At 35.5% G+C, this 21,631-nt stretch overlaps 3 protein-coding genes across 8 annotated transcripts; all 3 read right to left on the reverse strand.

The window, feature by feature from the left end:
* Positions 1–85: 85 nt before the first annotated feature.
* LOC110693832 (mitogen-activated protein kinase kinase kinase YODA-like) lies at positions 86–8,186 on the reverse strand. Its single transcript, XM_021870984.1, has 12 exons — positions 7,542–8,186; positions 5,574–6,361; positions 4,678–5,424; positions 4,480–4,567; positions 3,758–3,820; positions 3,358–3,518; positions 3,160–3,235; positions 2,941–3,000; positions 2,755–2,862; positions 1,941–2,180; positions 1,509–1,600; positions 86–1,307 (listed from the first exon to the last, which is right to left on the reverse strand). The coding sequence occupies exons 2-12, from the start codon at positions 6,131–6,133 to the stop codon at positions 794–796; spliced, it is 2,709 nt and encodes a 902-aa protein (XP_021726676.1). The 5' UTR covers positions 6,134–6,361; positions 7,542–8,186; the 3' UTR covers positions 86–793.
* A 4,944-nt stretch (positions 8,187–13,130) lies between these two features.
* LOC110693835 (silicon efflux transporter LSI2-like) lies at positions 13,131–19,156 on the reverse strand. 6 transcript variants are annotated; one of them, XM_021870990.1, is made up of 5 exons: positions 18,754–19,156; positions 18,535–18,605; positions 16,841–18,073; positions 16,537–16,726; positions 13,389–13,654 (listed from the first exon to the last, which is right to left on the reverse strand). In XM_021870990.1, the coding sequence occupies exons 3-5, from the start codon at positions 17,978–17,980 to the stop codon at positions 13,389–13,391; spliced, it is 1,596 nt and encodes a 531-aa protein (XP_021726682.1). In that variant the 5' UTR covers positions 17,981–18,073; positions 18,535–18,605; positions 18,754–19,156. The 6 variants fall into 6 exon arrangements, with proteins under 6 accessions (XP_021726686.1, XP_021726682.1, XP_021726685.1 ...); XM_021870993.1 differs by lacking the exon at positions 18,535–18,605 and having other exon boundaries at positions 16,841–18,534; positions 18,762–19,156; XM_021870991.1 differs by lacking the exon at positions 18,535–18,605.
* Positions 13,681–16,529, reverse strand: LOC110693836 (pyruvate kinase 1, cytosolic-like). The gene has a single exon (XM_021870995.1). The coding sequence runs from the start codon at positions 15,958–15,960 to the stop codon at positions 14,377–14,379; it is 1,584 nt and encodes a 527-aa protein (XP_021726687.1). The 5' UTR covers positions 15,961–16,529; the 3' UTR covers positions 13,681–14,376.
* Positions 19,157–21,631: the final 2,475 nt, after the last annotated feature.

Here is a 21,631-nt window from a genome sequence, read left to right on the forward strand (position 1 = left end):
GCTTATTTCAGTATTGTGGGTACTAGCATCATCATTGGGATACATGCAAGAGACTTGGTTCATCAGCTTAGAAGAGCTACAGAAACATTTCTTTTCATCAAATATGACTGCTGTCAAAAGTAAATTACAGTCTGAATAAGTACATTTCTGTACTAATTTAGTAAATGTACAGAAACACGGTAACAACATTACTACATAATAATATATAAACAATTACATCAGAGCAGGTATAAACGGGCTCCAAAGAGACTGAAACCCCTTGGCTAAACAAATTCTGAAATGCCTGACTCCCTGGCTGTATATCCAAATTAGGCTCCTGTACAACATAAACTAAACCATACAAAATCCCAGCTTGATTCTAACTTGTCTGAGATGACCTAGAAAAACGCAGGTCCATCCAAAACTTCGAAACCTCTTTAGAAATGCGGGACATGACTTTTGTTGAGCTGATTTTAGAAGTCTTGTAGATTTAATGATTCTACAACAGATAAGAGTTCTGAATTTGTACAAGGCATGACAGCTTACTTTGCCATGCATCAATCACCTCCCATATCTAAATTTTCATTAGCAAAGCCAAGTTGAGCTGCAAAATCCCGAGCTGTGATGTTGCCACCAACATTTGCATTGAAGCTGAGGAACTTGCCAGAACAAGGGGCAAAAGATAATCTGAGCCATATCATTTCTAAAAGATCAATCCCAGCTTCAAACATCACCCAAACTCTGTTCCTCATTTTTCCTTTCAAATCTAAAGGCCAAAACAATAGAATTATTCAGTATCTAGGGGCGAATGAAACTAGAGGCCATGAGTTCGACTAGGCAATGTTGAGCGGGGACTAAATTCAACAGAAGGATTTAGCTTTACATGCTCCCGCAAGAGCTGCTTGGATACACGATCAGCCAATACCGTACGTCCATTACATGGGTTCCCTTGATAGGGTCTTTCTCTTTCAACCTGCTTTATACGAATTTCATTTTCAGAACTCACTAATGTCAAACCATGGGGTCCAGATTGCATCCCTCGAAGAATATTTGGGCTCGGATCATATGGCCCGTTGAGGAAAACACTGTTTGGAGATTTAGGCAATGCACCAAAACCCTCTTGCATATAATGAGACTGTTGTGAATGGTGATATGGAATAGCACCACTAGCACCAGTGAGGGGAGTTGATGAGCCTGACGTAGTACGGGGGCTGGATATAGGAGAAGGTGACATCATACCATTCAGGTGCTGAGGTGACCTTGGATGCAACAGTGGGCTACCAATTGGTGAAACGGGACAAGATATGTTCCGCGGAATGTGATACTCACTAAGAGCACAGACAATTAAAAAAAAGACCAAAATCAGATCATAATATAAATATGCATCATAATATTAAGTATTACTTGCTCTCTTTTTTTTCCCATGACATGGGGAAAAAAAAAAAGATTCAGTTGGTGTCAGTACTCAGTACATGCAAATTGACCAACTGTATTAACAGAAGTTTAAGAAAAAAGAGTTCAAAAGAAACCTGGAACGAGGTCGCGCTGGTGAAACCCTGGATGAATGAACAGCAAGTCTTTCTGAGTCCAAGCTTGAAAGGTTCCTCTCAAGTCCAACCCCCTGAAGATGATTTATGTGACAGAAGATGAAACTAAGGTCATTGTAGAATAAGTAGATCCACTATATTATTTTGAAAAGGCAATAAAGATGTTTGTAATAGGGTCCACAGGGAGACACCATCTATCCAATAAATATAGCCACCCATCCATGCTAAAATGCACAATCTCTATGAGATGTCCATCAGATAAAAAATAAATAAATAAATAGATAAATAATAAATAAATAAATAAAAGGTGTGGTATAGGAATTTCAATCATTTTCCAGCAATTTGGATCAGCCAAGGCAGCACATCTGAAATAAATGAAAAGGACTAGATAACGACATAAAAAATAAGACATACCAAAGACCTCATCCCATTTGAAGCACTAATTGGAGTATCAGTTGGCTCAGGGCTTGGAATAGGCCTCTCCAGAGGAGCAGTATTCTTGACAAATGGGTGCTCAAGTAGCTGAGCTGCTGTGCGGCGTTGTTGTGGATCTCGCTGCAAACAGAGCTTCACAAAATCTTTTCCTTCATCAGATAGATGATCGGGAATAGCTGGTAATTCTTTGCTGTTACCTATTTTGAACATAGCAGCAACCTGCAAAAATCAGCATCATGTCAATGCAAAGAGAAGACAAATACACAGCAGTGTTATATACTTATATGACAAACTGACACAGATAAAGATCATATATAACCCACAAAAAGAATGGAAGCATTATAAAAAATTGGTGAATATAATAGCTTCAAAACAGATTTGATTTGTAAGATCTGACACAGATTAATACAACCATGACAAGCAATTGGCATCCAGGGAAGGGTATAACTTACCTGGTAAAAACATGTGAATTTTCACAAGCAAAAGGTGTGGTTATAAAATTGAAACTCATAATCTAGATTCCACAACAAGCACCCAGAATATATCATAAACAGTTACAGAGTCAAGGCATTGATGAAGATATTAAATACATGAGAACCATCAATTGAGACTCAGCTTAAAGACTGGGGTAGTTTCAAATAACAGACCCAGAACTGAGCATTGAACATACTCCAAACCACCCATCAAGGTCCTCGTTAATTATCATAAATGATTTTAACAAAAAATATACTTCGTACATAACAGGATTTTATTTAAATATCAACTTTAAATAACTTAATTATAAAGCACAGACCCCTTCATATTGACTCCATGGTGGTTTGGTTGTTGCCATTTCCAAGACGGTACAACCAAGGCTCCATATGTCAACAGCAAGGTTGCAACCATTTGAATTTTTTATAACCTGCAGTTAAAAGGAAAGCTGAGAACACAAGGGGAAAACAGCTGAATTCACGGTTGGAGATCACATTCAGATGCTGACCTCTGGTGCCATCCAGTATGGGCTTCCCTTGAATGACAATGGGCACGACTGTCCAGTGATCTGCAAAAAAAATCATAAACTAATAAGAAGGGTCTTTAAATTTCTTACTTCCCTTGAAAACAAAGGTGATCTGAACAACCCTGAATCAGCCTAATATCTCTTATCTATATTTTTCTGCAGCTCAGGGACAGATGGAATATCCAAAGTGGATGTACTTACATGCTTAGCCATACCAAAATCTGCCAACTTAACACGACCATTGGGGTCAACAAGTATATTTGCACCTTTGATATCCCTGAATAAGATAAGGTAAACATGAATAACAAAAATCTCTTTCCTCCACTGAAATAGCAGAACAGAACTTTATGATACAGAATAGTATCAGCCAACTTAAAACATTCAGCTAACAGATTTCACCTATGAACAGTGTTTTTTCCATGGAGAAATGCAAGCCCGGATAGTATTTGTTGGGTATAACTACGTATTGCAAGTTCACCAAGCTGTCCATATTCTTGTAAAAGCTTATAGATAGACCCACCAGACACAAATTCCAAGTATATATACAATCTATCATCAACCTGTAAATAAAATTAAAGGTTTTATGAAAATGAAACAATATAGAAATGGTAAAAGTAAATGCATATAGAGTTAATAGTATCTATATCCTCTCAAGGTTGCATAAAACTATACCTAAAAAGCCCCCCCCCCCCCCAAAAAAAAAAAAAAAAAAAAAAAAAGGTATCTACAATTAATGCAAAAATGAAAGGAAAAAACAAGTGTACACTCTATAGGATCTAAGAAAATATCACAGACTTACAGTTTCTGAACCATAATACTGCACAATATTTGGATGTCTAAGACGTCCCAACAAAGCAATTTCCTGCACAAGTGGTGAAAACATTTATGTTAGCAGATAGTCACATTTTTATTATAAACAGGCATACATTTAAAATGGACGGCGACAGCATACAACTTACAAAATCAAGGGAATACAACTATGGTGGCAATACTGGCAAAGTTTCAAAGTTGACAACCCAGCATAACAATCTAACACTTATTCACACTTTACATATTAAAATAAATAAATAAATCACATTACAGTGAACCTAGCATAATAACCTAAAGCCCAGTCCACACAACACAATTACTCCAGTTTTTTGCACTTACCAGCACATTTTGCGATAGTTTCGCACTTAACTATACATTTTGTGGGTTCAAATGGTTTTAGGTAATAAAACCATTTGGTGCCCAATTAAGCACACCTGTGATGTGCAAGAGATCTTCTAGATCTTAAGTATTTGTACAAATCTCAGACAAGGGGAAGAAGCTTTTGGGAGTAGGCTCACAAGAACAGCCACCAGAAACATCTTACAAACTAGAGATTCCAATTGCACCATACACAAAAATAAATGATGAGATGATGACCCATATACTTCATATTAAGCAAGAGAAAAATAAAAACCTCTTTGTGGCTTGTTCATGCATATTTTCAATGCAGCAAAATACTATAAGGCTACAATGGGAGAGGAGGCCAAATACCTGTTGAAGCTGCTTAGCACTTTCCTTCGACTTTGGATCATCAGAAAATAGTGTAACCTCCTTCATGGCACACATTTCACCCGTTTCACTGTCATACATATAAAAGATGCGATCAGGATATCGTCCTCAATATGTCCATAAATTAATGAATAGAAAAGGAAAAAAAAAAAGGTAAAAATAATTTAGAATTGTAACCACCTATTAAACCCAAGATAGACATGTCCAAATGTTCCTCTACCAAGTAACCTCCCCTTTTTCCAGCGAGAGTTGGGGCTCGGAAGATTCTCTCCTCTAGCTGGGCTTCTTGGAACAGAGGGAGATGTGGCTGCTGAATTTCCATGAGAGAATGGAGAAGGACTTGGAATGGTTACAGGAGGAAGAGGCAAACGATGACTCTGTTGTTTTCCATCATCACCCCAGCTTGCATGCATTTCAGACCCCGAACCTGCAGCTCTTGGATGAATAGGAGTCACAGCACCACTTTGAACTCTAGAGCTTGGCCCAGGGCTAGTCATTCTGGGACTAGGTATTGGAGAATACTCTGGACTGCCTCTGCTTGGTTGTTGCCAAAACAGCTGACCTGATATATCCCCTCCCATAGAATTATGGCCAGAGTTGTGGCCTGAACCTGGACTAGAGCAGTGACCGGATCCAAGTAGAGTAACATCAGGGTAAGGTTTACTAGCCCAGAAGGCAGCGCTCAACACTTGCTCAGAATTGGGTGTTCTTATTGGGCTTCTGGAAGGACTAGACATCGAGCTGTCAGGAGCACTACAAAAAGCACCATGTGGGGGAACCTGCAAATTGGGCACACCCAAAGGCCTCCTCCTTCTTGGGGCAGCACTCGTACTTTGATTGCTAAACGAAATACTAACAGGTCTTTGTGCTTCTACATGATCAATTTGAGGACTTTGAGCAGCTTTGGATGATTGATCCTTGTGCACACTAGCAAAAAGAAAAATAGTAAATCAAACTGTCAGCTTTCTTTTATATAAGTCTTCGTTCTAAAACCCAGGAACGAAGAGAAAAAAAAACGCCAAAGAAAATCCATAAAAAAGGCATCAAGGAAGGGAACAGATAAAGTTCATCCTCACCTAGAAGGGCTTCCAGCAGTTGCTCTTGCCCCAATGTCAAGGTCCAATGCTTGGGGACTACATAGCCGCGACTCAGGTCCACTTTCTACGGAGCTCGCACTCGAAACAGAAGCAGTAACCAAATCACTGTCCAACTCTGCAGGATCTGCCCTGCTCCTAATGCAGGAAGGTCTTGGAAGAGGGAGAAATAATGATGACTTGGAGCTCTTTTCTATTCTCGGTTTTGATGACAAACTCATTCCAGAATCAGTGCGGCTTACATTGGCAGGATGCAGACCAGGAAGTGGAAGTGGCTGGGCATGAGGCCTTTCAGCAAAACTTTGACACCTCCCGACATGTTTAGATTCTTTTGAAGGTGAAGGGGATCTGGACTCCGCCCTAGATTGCGCACCCCTCTCCGAAACTGTATCGATGCAATGTCGACGAGATGCTCCTGAGCTACCATCTAATTTCACATCAGATAAATTTCTGAATTTCCGTCGTATTGCATCAAGGATTGTTTCATCACCAGACTTTTTCTTTGCTTCTTTAGATGATGGCTTCCCCCACCATGAAGGCATAGCTTTGTTTTCAATTAACTAACTAAACCAAGTCAAGGGAAGATTCTCCAGTAACAAGTCCAGTCCAAGTTCATCAAGTTATACAGGTATAAGTTATCATAGTACGTCAACACAATTAAATTTGAGCACCAACATAAATCTCCATAAACACTTCAAGAAACTGCATTGTTACCGATGGTTATATTAACTGGATTTGAGTACACAGTAGAAACAATTTCAAAAGATCACCTGAAGATAAAGGGGGGATAATAGATCAATGACAAACTTCCTTGCGAATGTGGAATACAATTCAGTAATGCAGTTACAATACACACTGCTTGCAAATTACAATGAAAAATATACTGGATCAAACCAATCAATAATCAACTCTACTATCAAACCACAAAATCCGGTGAACATGATTTATGCAAAGACATGGACTATTGATAAAGCTCAAATGAGGAGTGACATTAATATAACTCTTTCTCGATATATCATTCAAAACTTGTTTATCCATTGTCCAAAAATGAAAGAAGCTACCATACTGCTTCTCTCAAAAATGAAACTTCAATTTCATTCATTAACTCCTTACTATATTCTCTATCAACAGGCCAATGGACATCTTAACCAGACACATATTACTATTTCAACGACAAGATTATTGATATCCGGTTAGGGAGCAATAGGTACAAACCTAAATATTTAACCAGATGAACCCCGGAAATGGTAAAGTCATAACTCCTAGAATGGTATCAAGAGTACACTAACAAGAGATTCTCTCCCAAAATGCCTCCCATTAAATTAGAGATATTCCAAAACTCCACATAACCCATATATACCCACAAGTGTGCTTAGAGATTGGGTTATCAACTGATCATCCTTCGACGAATCCCAAATCGACACCCACCCGAAACCCGGGGTAAGGGGGGTGGGATGGGACGGGAAAGCTTTACTTGTTTACTCTCCTTGAAGAGTTCAAAAAATGGGTTCTGCGTCACCATATGTGCTGAAAAATTAAAACTTGACTAATTCCACGATTTCCACCCATAATCAATTACCTAAATTCAAAGTTAGGCTAAATTTCTTCAATTATTTCAAGTCCATTGTCAACTCCAATTAAATTTAGAACCAGGTCTCCGATATACCATTCCATACAAAAATTAAATAAAAATAAAAACCTAATCATTGTAAGAATCTAAAGTTCCTAAAACGTCAAAATTAGTCTCCAATTTTTCTAAACTTATCCAGTACTTAAATAAACAAAATTATAACTAAAATTACACTAACCCAGAAAATTAAAACCAAAAATAAATTGAACTTCAAAATTGAACACTCAAATTATAGCATTTCATATATATAATAAGCTCGATCTGAACACTCCCAGAAATAAAAACAGATCCAAAATCAAACAGCAGTAAATTGAACTTACCAAAAATCAGCACCAAATTGACGACGAATCTCAATCATTCCATTTTCTTAGCTTCAACTAAAACTAACTAAAGCAGTAAACTTTTCAAGTCGAAAATTCAAGCAAAATTGTCCACCATTAAAGGCGTTACACTGAAGCAAAAAAATCAATAAAAAAAACTTTTTTAAAAAATTGTATATTCTGAGAAATCAAGGGCTACAAATCTAGTTGATAAAACTTAAAATTGATTAAACTGAAAAGGGTGTAAATTGAAGTGGAAATTCAGCGGAAAATGAAAATGAAACCCTAGAAATCTTTAACAAAAAAAAATGTAAATTTATAAATTTGGGAAAAAAAAAACTGAGAGAGCAAAAGGATTGACAGATGGAGAGAATATGAAAGAATTTAGAGTGTTTTAAGAGAGAGAAAACGAGAAAAGAGGAGAGAGAAAGTGAGTGTTGCGTTGTTTTGAGTCTCCTTCGTTGAGCAATGGAAGTTTTTGTCTGAGCGTTGATTTTCCGCTTTTATTTTGGTTTTTTTTAATATTAATTTTTTTTCATAATTAAGTTTTCATATAGTCAAGCTCATCAAATCTTTTCTTCTCATTACCAAAAAAAACATTGATTTTTTTAATTTGGATCCCCTAGATGTCATAAGCAAATGCTTTGGGGGTGAAGTGATGTGACTACAAATTTAAAATGGAAATTATAGGTGTATATATATATATATAATATTTAGGTGTGTTTAGGGAGTGTTACAGTATCTGGTTTAAACATGAAAGATCGCAGAAGTTTTGTATTTAGCAGATTTTCCAGCTATGATTTGGCGAGTAACATCCCCTAGACGTCATAAGCAAATGCTTTGGAGGTGAAGTGATGTGACTACAAATTTTAAATGGAAATTGTAGATTTATACATGGATTATTTAAGTGAGTTTCAGGACTGTTACGGTATCTAGTTATAATTAGAACATAGGATACATGGACACTTCATCCAACTGTCGTATCCGTGTCGGACACCATGTCAGACACCGACACTCGTGGGACACACGACGATACGTCTCGGACCGTATCCTACTATGATATGGACTGTTCAAATTTTTTTAAATGAGAAAATTTAAATAAAGTAAGATAAATTTAATTTGGGTCCCCTATGATTTGGCAGGTAAAAGTCAATTCGGCGTTTTAAATGGGGAATTGTAATTTTAAACCTCCTTGCTTTATAATTAATTATGCATAGTCAACTATATAACTGATTAAGGTTGATTTTATAACCGGTTGATTAGTGAATTAGTTAGAGAGGGGGGAAAAAACCTTTCATTCATTAAGAAATAATTAATACAGTTTAAAGTATTGAGTTCAACCTACGTGAGACATTCGTAGTTATTGGCCTAAATTATGAACAAAGTGGTTAAAACTTAAAACCTAATTAACGTGCAATTCTATGAGTTGAAGATAGAATTAGTTATATGGGACAGGATATTCAAAATCATTGTATTAAACTAGTTCATATAATATAATGAACAGACATAGTCATACAACGTTGCCTACATGCAAATTTTGCTTCTGTGTCGAGCAATCTCAATTAATTTGACTCTGTAGGAACGCTAGACTGGGCCACCTCGAATGGCGTGAGTTGCATGCAGGGAGACCCACACATATGGTTTTCAAGGGATCTAGTCGAAAGATCGGCCAGTGCCCACCATCTTTCAGGAAATCAGCCAAGAGGTGTCCAAATTAAAGTCTCGTTAGAACTCAAGATTGAAGTTTTTTTTATTGCGGCACAAACCTTTTTGTTTATTTTAAAACCGAAAATTTTAAATAGAATAGAGAGGTTATATTTTATGAGAAGTATAATTGAAATTTGTATAATACACCAAGATGCACCATGCTCATGGTGCACCTGATGATGTGGCAATCAAATTATTGGAAAAAAAAAATTCTAGCTTAATTACAGGGAGTTTTTTCCGTTTTAATAGCTTTGAGTTTTTGATAATTATCCTTAATTGTCATTTTTCATTTTTTAAAACATTTTAGAGAGAGAAAATTGCAGAGATCCTAAAATTTTAGGGAGAGAAAATTACAGAGAGAGAAAAACACAGAGAGAAATTTGTCGGCCGATCGATAGAATTCTCTGTAGAAGAAGTTAATAATGGTTTATCAATCCAAATTTCGCCATGATTCTGATGCTAGATTTTTTGGTGATGATGAGGATTTCATAATCAAATGTGAAGGTAATTTATTTATTTTTTTATATAGGTTTTTTCGTTTTAAAATTTTATAATTATAATTACGATGTTGATGCTAATGATAATGTTCTCTTAAATTATTAAATTTAATAATTTGTGGATTATTTTGTAATCAAAGAAAATTGGTGTTTTTTTTTTTTGGTATTATTTTCAAAGGTTGAAGATGATGTTCTTCTAATTATGATGAATGTTCCTTTATCACGCATTCAATTTGTTAATTGTAATTGAGTATGTTCTTTAAGTCCGATTAATATGTTCTTTGAGTCTAAACTATATGTTCTTTACATTACAAATTAGTTCTTTAAGGTATAATGTTCTTTGTGTTTCAATAATATGAGCTATGTTCTTTTTCCTTGAATAATATGTTCTTCTATGTTCATGTTCGTTTGTTTTAACTCTTATGTTCTTTTGGATATTGAGAGACATAGCACATATTATTTTAAAATTAGTTTTTACATCATTTTTAATTATTAAACTATTCATCTTCAATATTATTTATTAAATTTATATTTTTTTTATGTTAATAACATTAAATAAGTGTGTACATTTTTTTTTTCAGGATCACGATGGTTGATGGAGATATTCTTTTTGGACATTATATATTGATGATTGGTTTTCAGATCCAAAAAACATCTATAACATTTATAAAGAACATGATTATATTATGTAATAAGCACTACTTAGATTAAAATATTTAAATTTAACAAGGATGGACCAAACAAAAATTTAAAGAACATTTTCACAATAAGTAATGGATATTATGTGACAATAAATGTACATTACAATTACAGTTAGAGAACATGGACATTTAAAATATTTTATCAAAATATCTAATAAAGATCATAATATTAATAGTGGACATATGGAAGAAAAATAGTGCTAAATACTTTACATACAAAAATTAAGTACATCATATTTTCTGATAAAGAACATTACAAAAATATATATAAAGAACATCACAAGAATTACACATGACCATTATTATTATAACGGATATTATAATAATTACATAAAAAAAATTGTTGAAAGAATACGATTGATTTTGGTAGAGATTTTTTAAATTTAAGAAAATCAAATAAATTATTGGTAACAGAAATTTTAAATATGAAAATGAATTTTTGAAATTGAATTTTAAAAATTAAATCTTGAAATATTTTGAAGAAAATAATCTTGGAAAGAGAAAATTATTCTGGAATCTTAATTTTTTTTGAAAAGATTGTATCAATTAATGTGGGATTTGGTTGATTCCTTTCCGAAATTTAATGAATATACCTAAAAAAACTCGCGTTCTTTGTTTCACATCTACATGTTCTTTTTCAGCTGAATGTTCTTTGTTACAAAGTAGTATGTTCTTTCTGCGTTTTTTAATTTGTTTGTTGCCTGCGTTTTATTTTTTGGGCAGCGTCGTTTTTGCTCGAGTGTACCATGCTCATGGTACACCCGGGTGTATAGTTTAACGATTAAAGTATAATAGTTGACATTTTTTAAGGAATATATCTAACAAGATGCCACATAGTAATGTAACGTACACTTGCATCAACGAGAGATCATGGAAAAAACTTCAATAAAATAAAAACTAAATGAAAAAAAGATACTTGTAATAGACTAGTACTCCGTAGTTGTCCTGCTAACATAATTTCATACTCTTTCAATGTACTTTCTCCATTTCTTTTTAGTTGACACGTTTCTTTAGTCACGTTTGCTAATGTACAAATTAAATCATTAATATCTTTAATTGACGATAAACAATAAATATAAAAAGTTGATATTTTGAAAATATACATTATGACGAATCTTACAAGCTCCCACTTACTATTTTTTTTTTTCACATATAAATCACAAAACATGGTCAAAGGGAGATGTGTGAATAGTGCTAAATTCAAAACGTGTCAACTAATATAAAACGGAGGTAGTAATATATATGGTGAATTTGTAGTAAGAATAATGTTCATTAACGTCTATAGCACAATCTCGCACATAAAACATAAATATCAATAAACACGTCGACGCTAAAATTCGCTTTAACCCTCAATTAATGACAAAAAATACGAGGTTAGACTTTAAATTAGTGACACATGAAAAATACACATGATAAGAGGGTGACAATATAATTGGAGTCACTCGATCATGAATTAAGAAATTATCACAATATTACATCATCAATTTCATAAGTGATGTATAAAGATTTTACATCAGCTACTACTCAATACAACTATACATACAAGTAGAAATAATTCTATAAGCATTAGTTTCCAAAGACTAAAAGCAAATTAGTCGGCTGTTATTTTTACATTAAAAAAGTTTGACTAAGTGCATGCACTGAACTGATGTAGTGATGTATTGTATCAATTTTTTGTAAGTCTACCTTGCTTTGAAATTTCTATAAGTAAGTTCTTAGAACTTTCTTTTGAAAGTGTTGGAAACGACGACTATGTACGTAGTGTTTCATTTATGGTTTACAAATAGTCTAAATTGTTGTCTTTTGTGGCTCTTTATTTTATGCACATAATATGAAAAAAAATCTGTTAAATCATAAAAACTATCATATAAACTGTTGTTGGACTCAACATTTACACTGTGCTCTTCTCATGTCATTTTATTAAGAAATAAAAGTTAAATTAGGGAATATCATGACTATCTAAGTTAAAAATAACAAAAACATATTCGAAATAGGGCAATTAAGTTAAGGGTATCACTTCACTTTAAATTTCCTAAACTTACTGAATTTGATTGAAACTTATTGAAGCTTATGCTAGAGCCGATCAAGTATGGCCCGGCCCGACCCGACCCCATTTTGGACGGGTTTTGGGCAGAATTTGTCGGCCCGAAATCAGGTTGGGCCTGGCCCGACCTGAATTTTTTTTGGACGGGTTTGGGAATGCGTTTTTATGCATATTTAGTTGATTTTTTAGGCCCAAAAAGCCCGCACGGCCCTACCATTTTGGGCGGGTTTGGGCACAAAAAAATCCGGCCCGAAGCTTGGCCCGGCCGAGAAATGGCATAATTTTTAATCTCCGGCCCGGCTCGAACCCGCCCCGCCCCGCCCAATGATCACCTCTAGCTTATGCCTAATTGCAAGTGAGTAAACTTATAAAACTTAATTGAAACTTATTGAAGCTTATAAATTTAATCTAATTGTAACTTATCTGAAATGACTTTTTTTTTAAAAGATGAAAAGAACACACCAATTAGGTTATTTCATGATAAGTTAAGTTTATAAAACAGAAAATAAGAGCAAATTTTGATTTTTAAATCAAGAACTCATGATTAGATTAGTATATTATGATTTATAAATTATCTTTCTTCTTAAACAATGTTTCCGTGCATTACCACAAGTTTTAAATGATACAAGAGCTTATAAGCCAATCTTTAAAGGGAAAGAAGCCATCCATTATTCTTAATTTTTGTACAAATAATTGATACACAACTGTGTTACAAAACTGAGTAATGAGACTAATGACTCAAATGAGACAAGTCCTATAATCAAGAAGCCATCCATTATTCTTAATTTTTGTACACGATTTCGTATCATAGGCTCATAGAATAGTTCATCCTTCTTTGAAATTGCAGTGATAGAAAGAGTTTGTTGTGTAAAGTTACAAAGCTGAAGAAGAAACGTCATCAACCTCTGATCAGTATTAAGCCAATAGCTGTGACAATTAGTGTGGAAGGAACTCCAAATTTAAGGTGTCTCCAGAAAGTGAGATTGTATCCCAAATAAGGGGCTTGTCGAGCCTGTTCACATACGATTAAGTTGGCTGCTGATCCTAGTAGTGACAAGTTTCCTGCCACAGTGCTTACCCAAGCTAAGATTAGCCATGCTTTTCTTTCTTCTGATGCAGATATTGCTGCTGCAGATGCTGCTACTTGTCCTCCTAGCAACAGAACTGTAAACAATATACAGTATTATGAATAACTCGAACCAGATTCTTATCTATAAAGCTAAGATCACAACAAGGCATTCACACAATCAATGATGCTACATAAGTATGCATATATGAAATAATCACGTAGAAACAGATATTTTCTGAGCATTCTGCATCAGATGTATATTGTGAACCTGTGATATAAGCTCGTTCAGTTTGTGACTTTTGTCAATAACAACGTAAGATTGACTGACTGCAATTTGCGAGTAGCTAATTTGAGCAACAATTGTCATTTATATCACTGATAATAATACTAAAAATTCGAAAGCAAAATATAAGTTCAAGCTGATGGACAGCAAGAAGGCTTAAATAAACTAAAGGCTTCTGCAGTATAGGCTGGTCAAGAAAAGTTAAAAAAACCACCGCCATCATCACTGCTTGGTATGACTTTTGTCCTGGTGTTGCTGAGGCTTGAGGAGGAACTAAGGCACAATAAATATTATAGCATGATATTGTGTTTAGGAAATACTGAAAAATGGATTATGTCATTTAATGTGCTCTAACAACAATCTATTTTAGCTTATATTATGAAATTTAATGAGTGTTATCTAGCAACAAACTATTTTAGCTTAGAACTATGCTAAGTTGCTAACTACAACCAGATTTCTTGATCGACTTGGAGTAGATTATGAAATTTAATGAATGTTATCTAGCAACAAGTATTTTCAGCAGCAGTATAAGGTCTATTCCTCCAACTCGATGATCTTAACCACGCATGAATCACCAAGCTTTTGGCATATGACAACTTGATCATGTGATTTGATGATTCCCAGTGCCTTCCCATGTTCTATTGCAGCCTTCAAGATAGTTTCATTTGTCGCACTTGTTGAGTCAGCTGGGTGTCCAGGATCAGCAAGCATGGGGAAAAGGCCTCTAACTATCAATGACTGCCTTGCTTCAAAGAGACCACTAATACTCCATTTTAGCTGTTTGGTCTTAAGACGAGGGATAACAACAGAGAGAATTGGCATTGGTGGGCGATATTTTGCAAGCAACCTTGCAGCCTTCTCAGAAGAAGTGAAGCAGATGATCACAGACGCCTTTGCCTTGATGGCAGCACTCACTGTAGAACAACTGATAGATTCAAGATGAGACATTGTCTCTCCTGCATACTTAAGAGCTTTTTTAAAGTATTGTTCTTGATTGAAAACCTTTTCAGCCTCAAAACAAATCCTGTCAACAGTTCTAACAGCAACAACAGGATATAATCCTCGGTGTGTCTCAGCTCCAAGAAGAATTGCATCACTACCATCTAATACAGCATTAGCAACATCAGTTGCCTCAGCACGTGTAGGTCTGAGATTATTGGTCATGCTATCAACGACACTAGTAACAACTGCAGGCTTCCCAGCCATATTGCATTTGTGTATAGCAGCTTTCTGAAACAAGAAAACCTTATGAGGTGGAAGATCTATGCCCAAGTTACCACGGGAAAGAATAATTCCATCTGCTTCTTGTAGTATTTCATCAAAATGTGTCAAACCCTCTACATTATCAATCTTGGCATATATCTGAGTCTGACTAAGATCGCCTAAACTCAATAACAGATCCCGTGCTTGGCGAACATCTTCTGCATGACGAGTATATGACAGTGAAAGAAAGTCGATCTTGTTTTGGACACCCCAAGTTCTTATAACCTCCTTGTCCTTCTCTGACAAAGTGGGCATATCAATACGAACTTGCGAAGCATGCAGAGTAAAGAGCGTACCACCCAATGTTGCAGAATTATTGATCACACAGATCACATCATCCCCTTTCAAATAAGATACCTGCAGCCAAACAGATGTAGTTTCGCTTCCATTGAACAAATATTTACCAATAAAGATCATATCTCCCTTCTTCACCGCCTTTGCGAGTCCATTGAAATTGATGGGCAACAGTTCCGAGGAAGCATCTGTTCCAAGATCAGGCGTAAGTGTAACAACATTGTTTTCCTCAAGAGAGATTTCTTTCCCAGTCTTGTTAACAATTTGCAACTCAGGCCCAACTGTCTCAAGCATGACAGCACAGAGTTTGTTAGTAGTCTTAGCAGCGGCCTTTAAATTCTCAAGAGTCTTACGATGAGTATCCGCGTCTCCCCATGAAAAATCAAATCTTGCCACTGATATCCCAGCCTTTAGCAAACTGGAGATAACTTCAACAGATTCGGATCGAGGACCAAGAGTTCCTACAATCTTCGTCAATGCAGGTAAAAACGAAGATTTTGATGGCTTGAGAATTGATGCCATCCTGATAGGCTCTTCAAGGAGCAAATTGGTAGAAGGCATGATTGAGGGAGAAATAGGGGGGTCGCTGTGGGAGAAGGGAAAAACGGCCGAGTTTTTTTTTATTTTTCTCTTAAGTGTTTTTGATGAAAATATGAAATAATATCTCTTGCTAATAATATTTATAGGATTAGGAGCATAGGTTACAAACTGTACTATAGCTTAAGGCCTATACTTTCCTAAACCTATTAGAAATCTAACATATATCATATACTTCTTAGACAGGATATAAATCTTAATATTTATGGAAAGTATTTATATTTTCCAATTCTAATATCTCTGATATGAGAGAAATTAAAGATTTGACCATCGAGGCACAGCAAGAATTCAGAAACAGAAAACTGTGAATCTGTGATGCTTCTGATACAATAATAGACTGTAAACCCAATAAGGATCCAGTCATGCAGTGAACACTTTGCTTATGCTAGAAACTTAGATAAGCCTAACATAACCCTAGTAGTGGGATATTTATCTAGCACTTTCACAAGATTTAAAACAAACATTTTTCTCAAAAAAAAAAAAAAAAAAAAATAAAAAAAAATTAAAACAAACATCAGAATGTGGAAGTAGAAATCATACCAGTTGGAACATTTGATACTAAGTTTGAGAGGACAAGAATGACTAGTGCGAGAACTGCAATTCCACCAACACGATCAACCTGAGAATGCGGCTCCATGATGTCCCATACTTTGCCAGGAATGCCTGTCTTGTTGAATCCATCAACCGTGATGAACATTCCACAAAAGAATATCAGAAGTGAATATGAGACCTGGTTAAGAAGTTAGAAACAGATCAGAATTCAAAGAATGCAACCTACAAATTTCAGTTAAAATTCACTCCAACAGCTAACAGTCCGTGCAAACTTGAATTCAGAAATTGTAACCTTCTCTAGTGAGGGGCGAGCATCCTTGAAATCGAGAACTACAAGAGCCAGTGCAGCAGTGATCGCAGTCCACGACATATTCAAACCACAGAGCAGAGCAATTAGCATGCCTAAGGTAACAAGATAAACACATATTTTCCAAATTGTGTGCTTCCACTTTTCACTAACTACTTTCCCACCTAAGAACAGCTTCAGTTGTGTAATGAACTCTCCCGTTACTGTTTCAACTCTTTCAGGAGTCTCAGCTTGGAATGTTTCATCGACCACCACGTCTTTAGATGTATCTGACATTCTTGAAGACTCGAAACCGTGAAATTCAGTATCAGAAGATAACCGATTTCTTAGATTATCTGCATGATCTGAATGTCCTCTTACACTAGGGGAACTATGGTTATCCATTACTATAGAATTGGAAGGAGACAAATGAGATGACATTGTTGCTGGTGAAAATCGATGAGAAGTATATTCTCCTTCATTAACCACCTCAGGAGCAGCATCTTCCTCATCCTTGTGAACTGACAACAACTTCCAAAACATGCCTAATACGATCAAGGCGTTAACAAAAACACCCACAAGCATAGCCGGTAGAAGTCCTACTAAAAATGTTCCGAATGATATCTTACTTAGAACAGCTATAACAAGATTTTGTGGGTTGCCAATTGGTGTTGCTGAAGATCCAATATTTGCACTAGAAGCAAGAGCTAGTAAAAAGGGATGAGGGGGCAGATTGTGTTGTCTAGCAATCTTTAATACAAACTCAGTCAAAACTACACAAGCTGTATCATTTGTGAAGAAAGCACTGGAAAGAGCAGATATCAGACAGATTCTGAAAATCAAGTCCTTAGGTCCTCTACTTTTCCATTCTACCAATTTACCCAAGTATTTGAACATATCAGCTCTTTCAAGATAAACACTAACTACCATTGTGCCAAAAAGAAGCCCAAGTATCGGAAGATCGATTGCAGCATATGCTTGATCCGGGGTTATGACTCGAAAAATTACCATAAGCATGGCTCCCAGGAGTGTTCCTGCTGTTCTTCCAATGGGTAGAAAAGGGACTGCAGGGAATACTGCCATTACCCAAAAGACTGCGAAGGCAATTGACCCTAAAACCACCTTGACTGTAGGAGCCAAAGCCATTTTTGCTGATCTAACAAACTCTCGCTACTAACTCTTATCCCCAAATGTTCAAAACATGATGATCATAACTTCTTAATTCAATTCACAGTTAGCCTGAAAACAGAAAGCAAAAGCACTATATTGGATCATAATCATTCCACATATTAAAGTCAACGTTGTGGCATGCAATGCTGACAATCATTGACAGTAATAAGTCTTATAATAGTATAGCATAGAAATCTATGCTATTGGTAATTTCCGAGATTGATTCATTTCACATGAATAATAAAACCGTTAACTGAGTCAATATTCTACTGGTAACACACTACAATATCAATTCCAGTCAAATTACAGTATTACACCGTATAACACCGAAATTCTGAATACCCATTAGGCCAAATAGTACTGCACCATTCAAAATTACCAAAAAAGAAATATGATCAGAATAACTAGTAATATAGATTTTCTAGCTGAAATTTGAAAACCCGAGAAATACCCAGATCGAAAAATTTAATCTTTTTAAAGCAACAAAACTGAAAGGATTCGTAAAAGTAGGAATCATCCAAGAATCTCACCTGCAACAAAGAAGCCAAGAACTAATTAAGATTTCTCAGACGAACAAAAGTCAACATTATAGTATATTACTCTGTAAAAAGTTGGGCCAAAATCAATGAAAAGTGGTTAATCAGCATTTTATGAAGATAAAAATACAACTGAACCTTGTGACATTTTCTTTTGATGATTAAATAATTATAGGCTGATTGTTTTATATGGGTGTAACAATAAAATTATACCTACTCACTTTACTTGTGACAGATCTTGTGGTGGGGCAGACCACAGAGAAGAGAGAGAAAGAGAGGTTGCAATTTTTGCATATTGCAAACATTTAAGCCACATGTTCAGTATAACAAATGGTGAATGAAGCTGAACATAAGAAGCAACTGATTGAATTGATGACTTTTTTTTTGGGCTAAATCCAGATTTGGTTTATTGCTGTTTTCAGCGGTAGTAAAAGAAGTCACGCCATTTTGAGAACTGTTAGGTTGTGAATTAAGAAGGGGATGGATAAGGTTTACAAATTTCAACAATCGGATTTATTAAAATGTTCGCTCTCTTGTTTACCATTGACGATTTTTTTCTTATAAAAACCCGTGTTTTATTTTTTGGGCACTTCTTCCTTGGACTTGTTGCATACACTTGTATAGTTGTATAACTTGTACTCCGTATTATCTACATTTGTGGTTATTTTGGCCCGTTTATCACTATAAGCCTAACACTTAAAAGACTAGGGCTTATTCCAATTTACTGAAAACAATTGAACTGAACTGAACCGAACCGATTAGGGCTGAACTGAACTGAACTAAGCTGAAATGACTTATTTATGAGAGAAGGAAATTAGGAACTGAACTGATTGAAGTTGACTGAATTGAACTGAAATTAAGCTGAACAGAACATGTCCTAAATGAATAAGGAAAGAACATGTCAATTTCTTTCAAAATTTAGTTTGATTTGGGGATCAAGTTATAACCCCTGTAATTTTCCATCTCGAAATTTTGTGAGATAAATCAAGTGTTTGGTTTAGATAGATTGCAAAAGGTTAAATTTGCAAATTCCTTCAAATAAATTGTTTTCTTTGACTCCCTTCACCATTTTCTTTCAACAAGCAATCACAAGAGGAATATTTTTTAAGGGTTTGGCTAATCGGCCAAGCCTTGAGTCTGATGTCTATTTGTGCTATTACCTTATTACAATCCCGTAAGCACCTGTGTCACTGACTCACTGTGTGAATGCTAGCTAGTGTCTACTGTCTAGCATTGAGGCCACATTAATGAATCGAGTTGGCGGCCAACATTATTGAGCCCTAATGAAGCATTAGCAACAAGGCTATATCGCGAAGCTCTTCATGATTGTCAAACGCCTTTGTGAAGCATTTTGTTGCCGGTGATGATTGTGTGCTTATTGACTTTGGGCGTTGTCTTGTGGATCATAGATAGCTATCTTTTGGAATCATACAATGGATTTTTTTTATTTTCTTGATCACTTTTAATTACTGTTAGGAAAATTCATTAGGAAGTTGAGTCATACAGAATTTTTTTAAAAAAAGTAATGAAAATGTGCTGTCCTTGGAAATTGGGCATTAGAATCAGGATTCATAAACCTGCTTTTGATCTGTGTATGCAGTATGCACATAATCAGTGTGTTATACGGCTTGATGAGCTAAAACGCTCAACCTGCTGATATTGGAATTACTAGCCTACAGCATAATACTTTCAAACAGAAAGTTTGGAAAAATGAGGCTCAAGATCTGCTTGATTCATTTGATATTTGTCACTCATCAATTCACCATGACTCGAAAAAGACTTGCAGTACGAAACTAGGATCATAAAGTCATTGCTACCTCTTTTGTTGAAAGAACGAAGACATCCCAGATATGTCAACCACTGTCACTGCCTCTGGATGAATTTATTAACCTGAGGGATACATACAATCACAAAGGAGATAGGCCACTTTACAGAGTTGTAAAAGGCCTGGCATTGCACGAACTTTCTATTGCGCTCACTTTAAAATTCCAAAAAAAATTTACATCTGATTCCTAATTTGCAAATATTTTATGAGGTAACCAAAAATGTAATTTTAAAAAAAAAAAAGGTATCAGATTCTAACCCAACACTTGAAATTTTCCGAACTTATCTGACGAGAATAATTTTACTTAAAATAAACAGAAAGAGCCGTAAAATCTACAGTATCTACAAGAATAAGTAGAATAACGACCAACATTTCCAGCAGCACGTTCCGCAGTCACTAGTATAGTTAAAAAAAAGATGGGTCAGCTAAACTTTTATTCTCTTTCCAGGGTACAGCCTGTAAGTAGAAAGAAACAGTGCATCACTGGTCCAGATTCCAGACAGCATAACAAAAGTTGCTAATATCAGACAAAACTCTCCATCCAAATCTAGTGTCGTTCATGTAATGTAAGAGAAAGGGCTAAATTTCTGTGCAAACTGCAGCTTGAATCTAGCTAATCTCCTTTTCGAATCATACTTTGGGCACGGTCTGCTCCGATCTTTCCTTTGTTATGTAAAGCAAGATAAAGGCTTCTGCAACTTTTTAACGATGACTTTTGGTGATTACGCTTATGAACTACCAACACCCAATAATGACTTCACCAGACATTTTTGTTTTACTCGTTGATCTAAACAACCAGTGCAAATAGCTAGCACTAACAACTAGTCAAACAAGCCAACAACAGTCGTTTGGCATTCTATACCTTTCATCTATAGCATGATGAAATATTATAAATCTATTGCTAAACTAATTGAATTGTGAGAAGAGAATATTGGATGAACAATAGGCTGTCCAACTGAAGTATATGATGGATTCTCCCTTCACACCTGAAATATTTGTATGCTAGTTTCAAAGCAATGAGTTATGAAATTAAATCTGACACTTCAACAGGCTAAAAAACAGATGAGGACTTCAGACATGAGATTCGTGGGATTTTCTCCCTCGTGTAATTTTATCCATATTCATACCCCAGATATGCATTTTGTTTGTGAGTTGTGACAATCAAACTGTTTGAAAGCATGTGTTTCATTATGCTGCTTTAGGACAAACAAAAGTAGCAAACGTAGACCAAATTTAATACTTAGTCAGGGTAGCGTATAACTATGC

This window comes from Chenopodium quinoa, unplaced genomic scaffold, assembly GCF_001683475.1.
Source record: "Chenopodium quinoa cultivar QQ74 unplaced genomic scaffold, ASM168347v1, whole genome shotgun sequence".
Classification (NCBI taxonomy): Eukaryota; Viridiplantae; Streptophyta; class Magnoliopsida; order Caryophyllales; family Amaranthaceae; genus Chenopodium; species Chenopodium quinoa.

What these genes read in the sequence shown, in the direction of transcription:
- LOC110693832 (XM_021870984.1), bottom strand. Translation starts at nt 6,133, where the DNA reads ATGCCTTCATGGTGGGGGAAGCCATCATCTAAAGAAGCAAAGAAAAAG. An exon ending in GTGCTAAGCAGCTTCAACAG is followed by an intron (nt 3,821 to 4,479) that starts GTATTTGGCCTC and finishes CCACTTGTGCAG; the next exon opens with GAAATTGCTTTGTTGGGACG. An exon ending in AGTATTATGGTTCAGAAACT is followed by an intron (nt 3,519 to 3,757) that starts GTAAGTCTGTGA and finishes TTTTATTTACAG; the next exon opens with GTTGATGATAGATTGTATAT.
- LOC110693836 (XM_021870995.1), bottom strand. Translation starts at nt 15,960, where the DNA reads ATGCCTTCTACCAATTTGCTCCTTGAAGAGCCTATCAGGATGGCATCA.
- LOC110693835 (XM_021870994.1), bottom strand. Translation starts at nt 17,980, where the DNA reads ATGGCTTTGGCTCCTACAGTCAAGGTGGTTTTAGGGTCAATTGCCTTC. An exon ending in CTCGCCCCTCACTAGAGAAG is followed by an intron (nt 16,727 to 16,840) that starts GTTACAATTTCT and finishes CTTCTTAACCAG; the next exon opens with GTCTCATATTCACTTCTGAT. An exon ending in AGTATCAAATGTTCCAACTG is followed by an intron (nt 13,655 to 16,536) that starts GTATGATTTCTA and finishes TATTGTTTACAG; the next exon opens with TTCTGTTGCTAGGAGGACAA.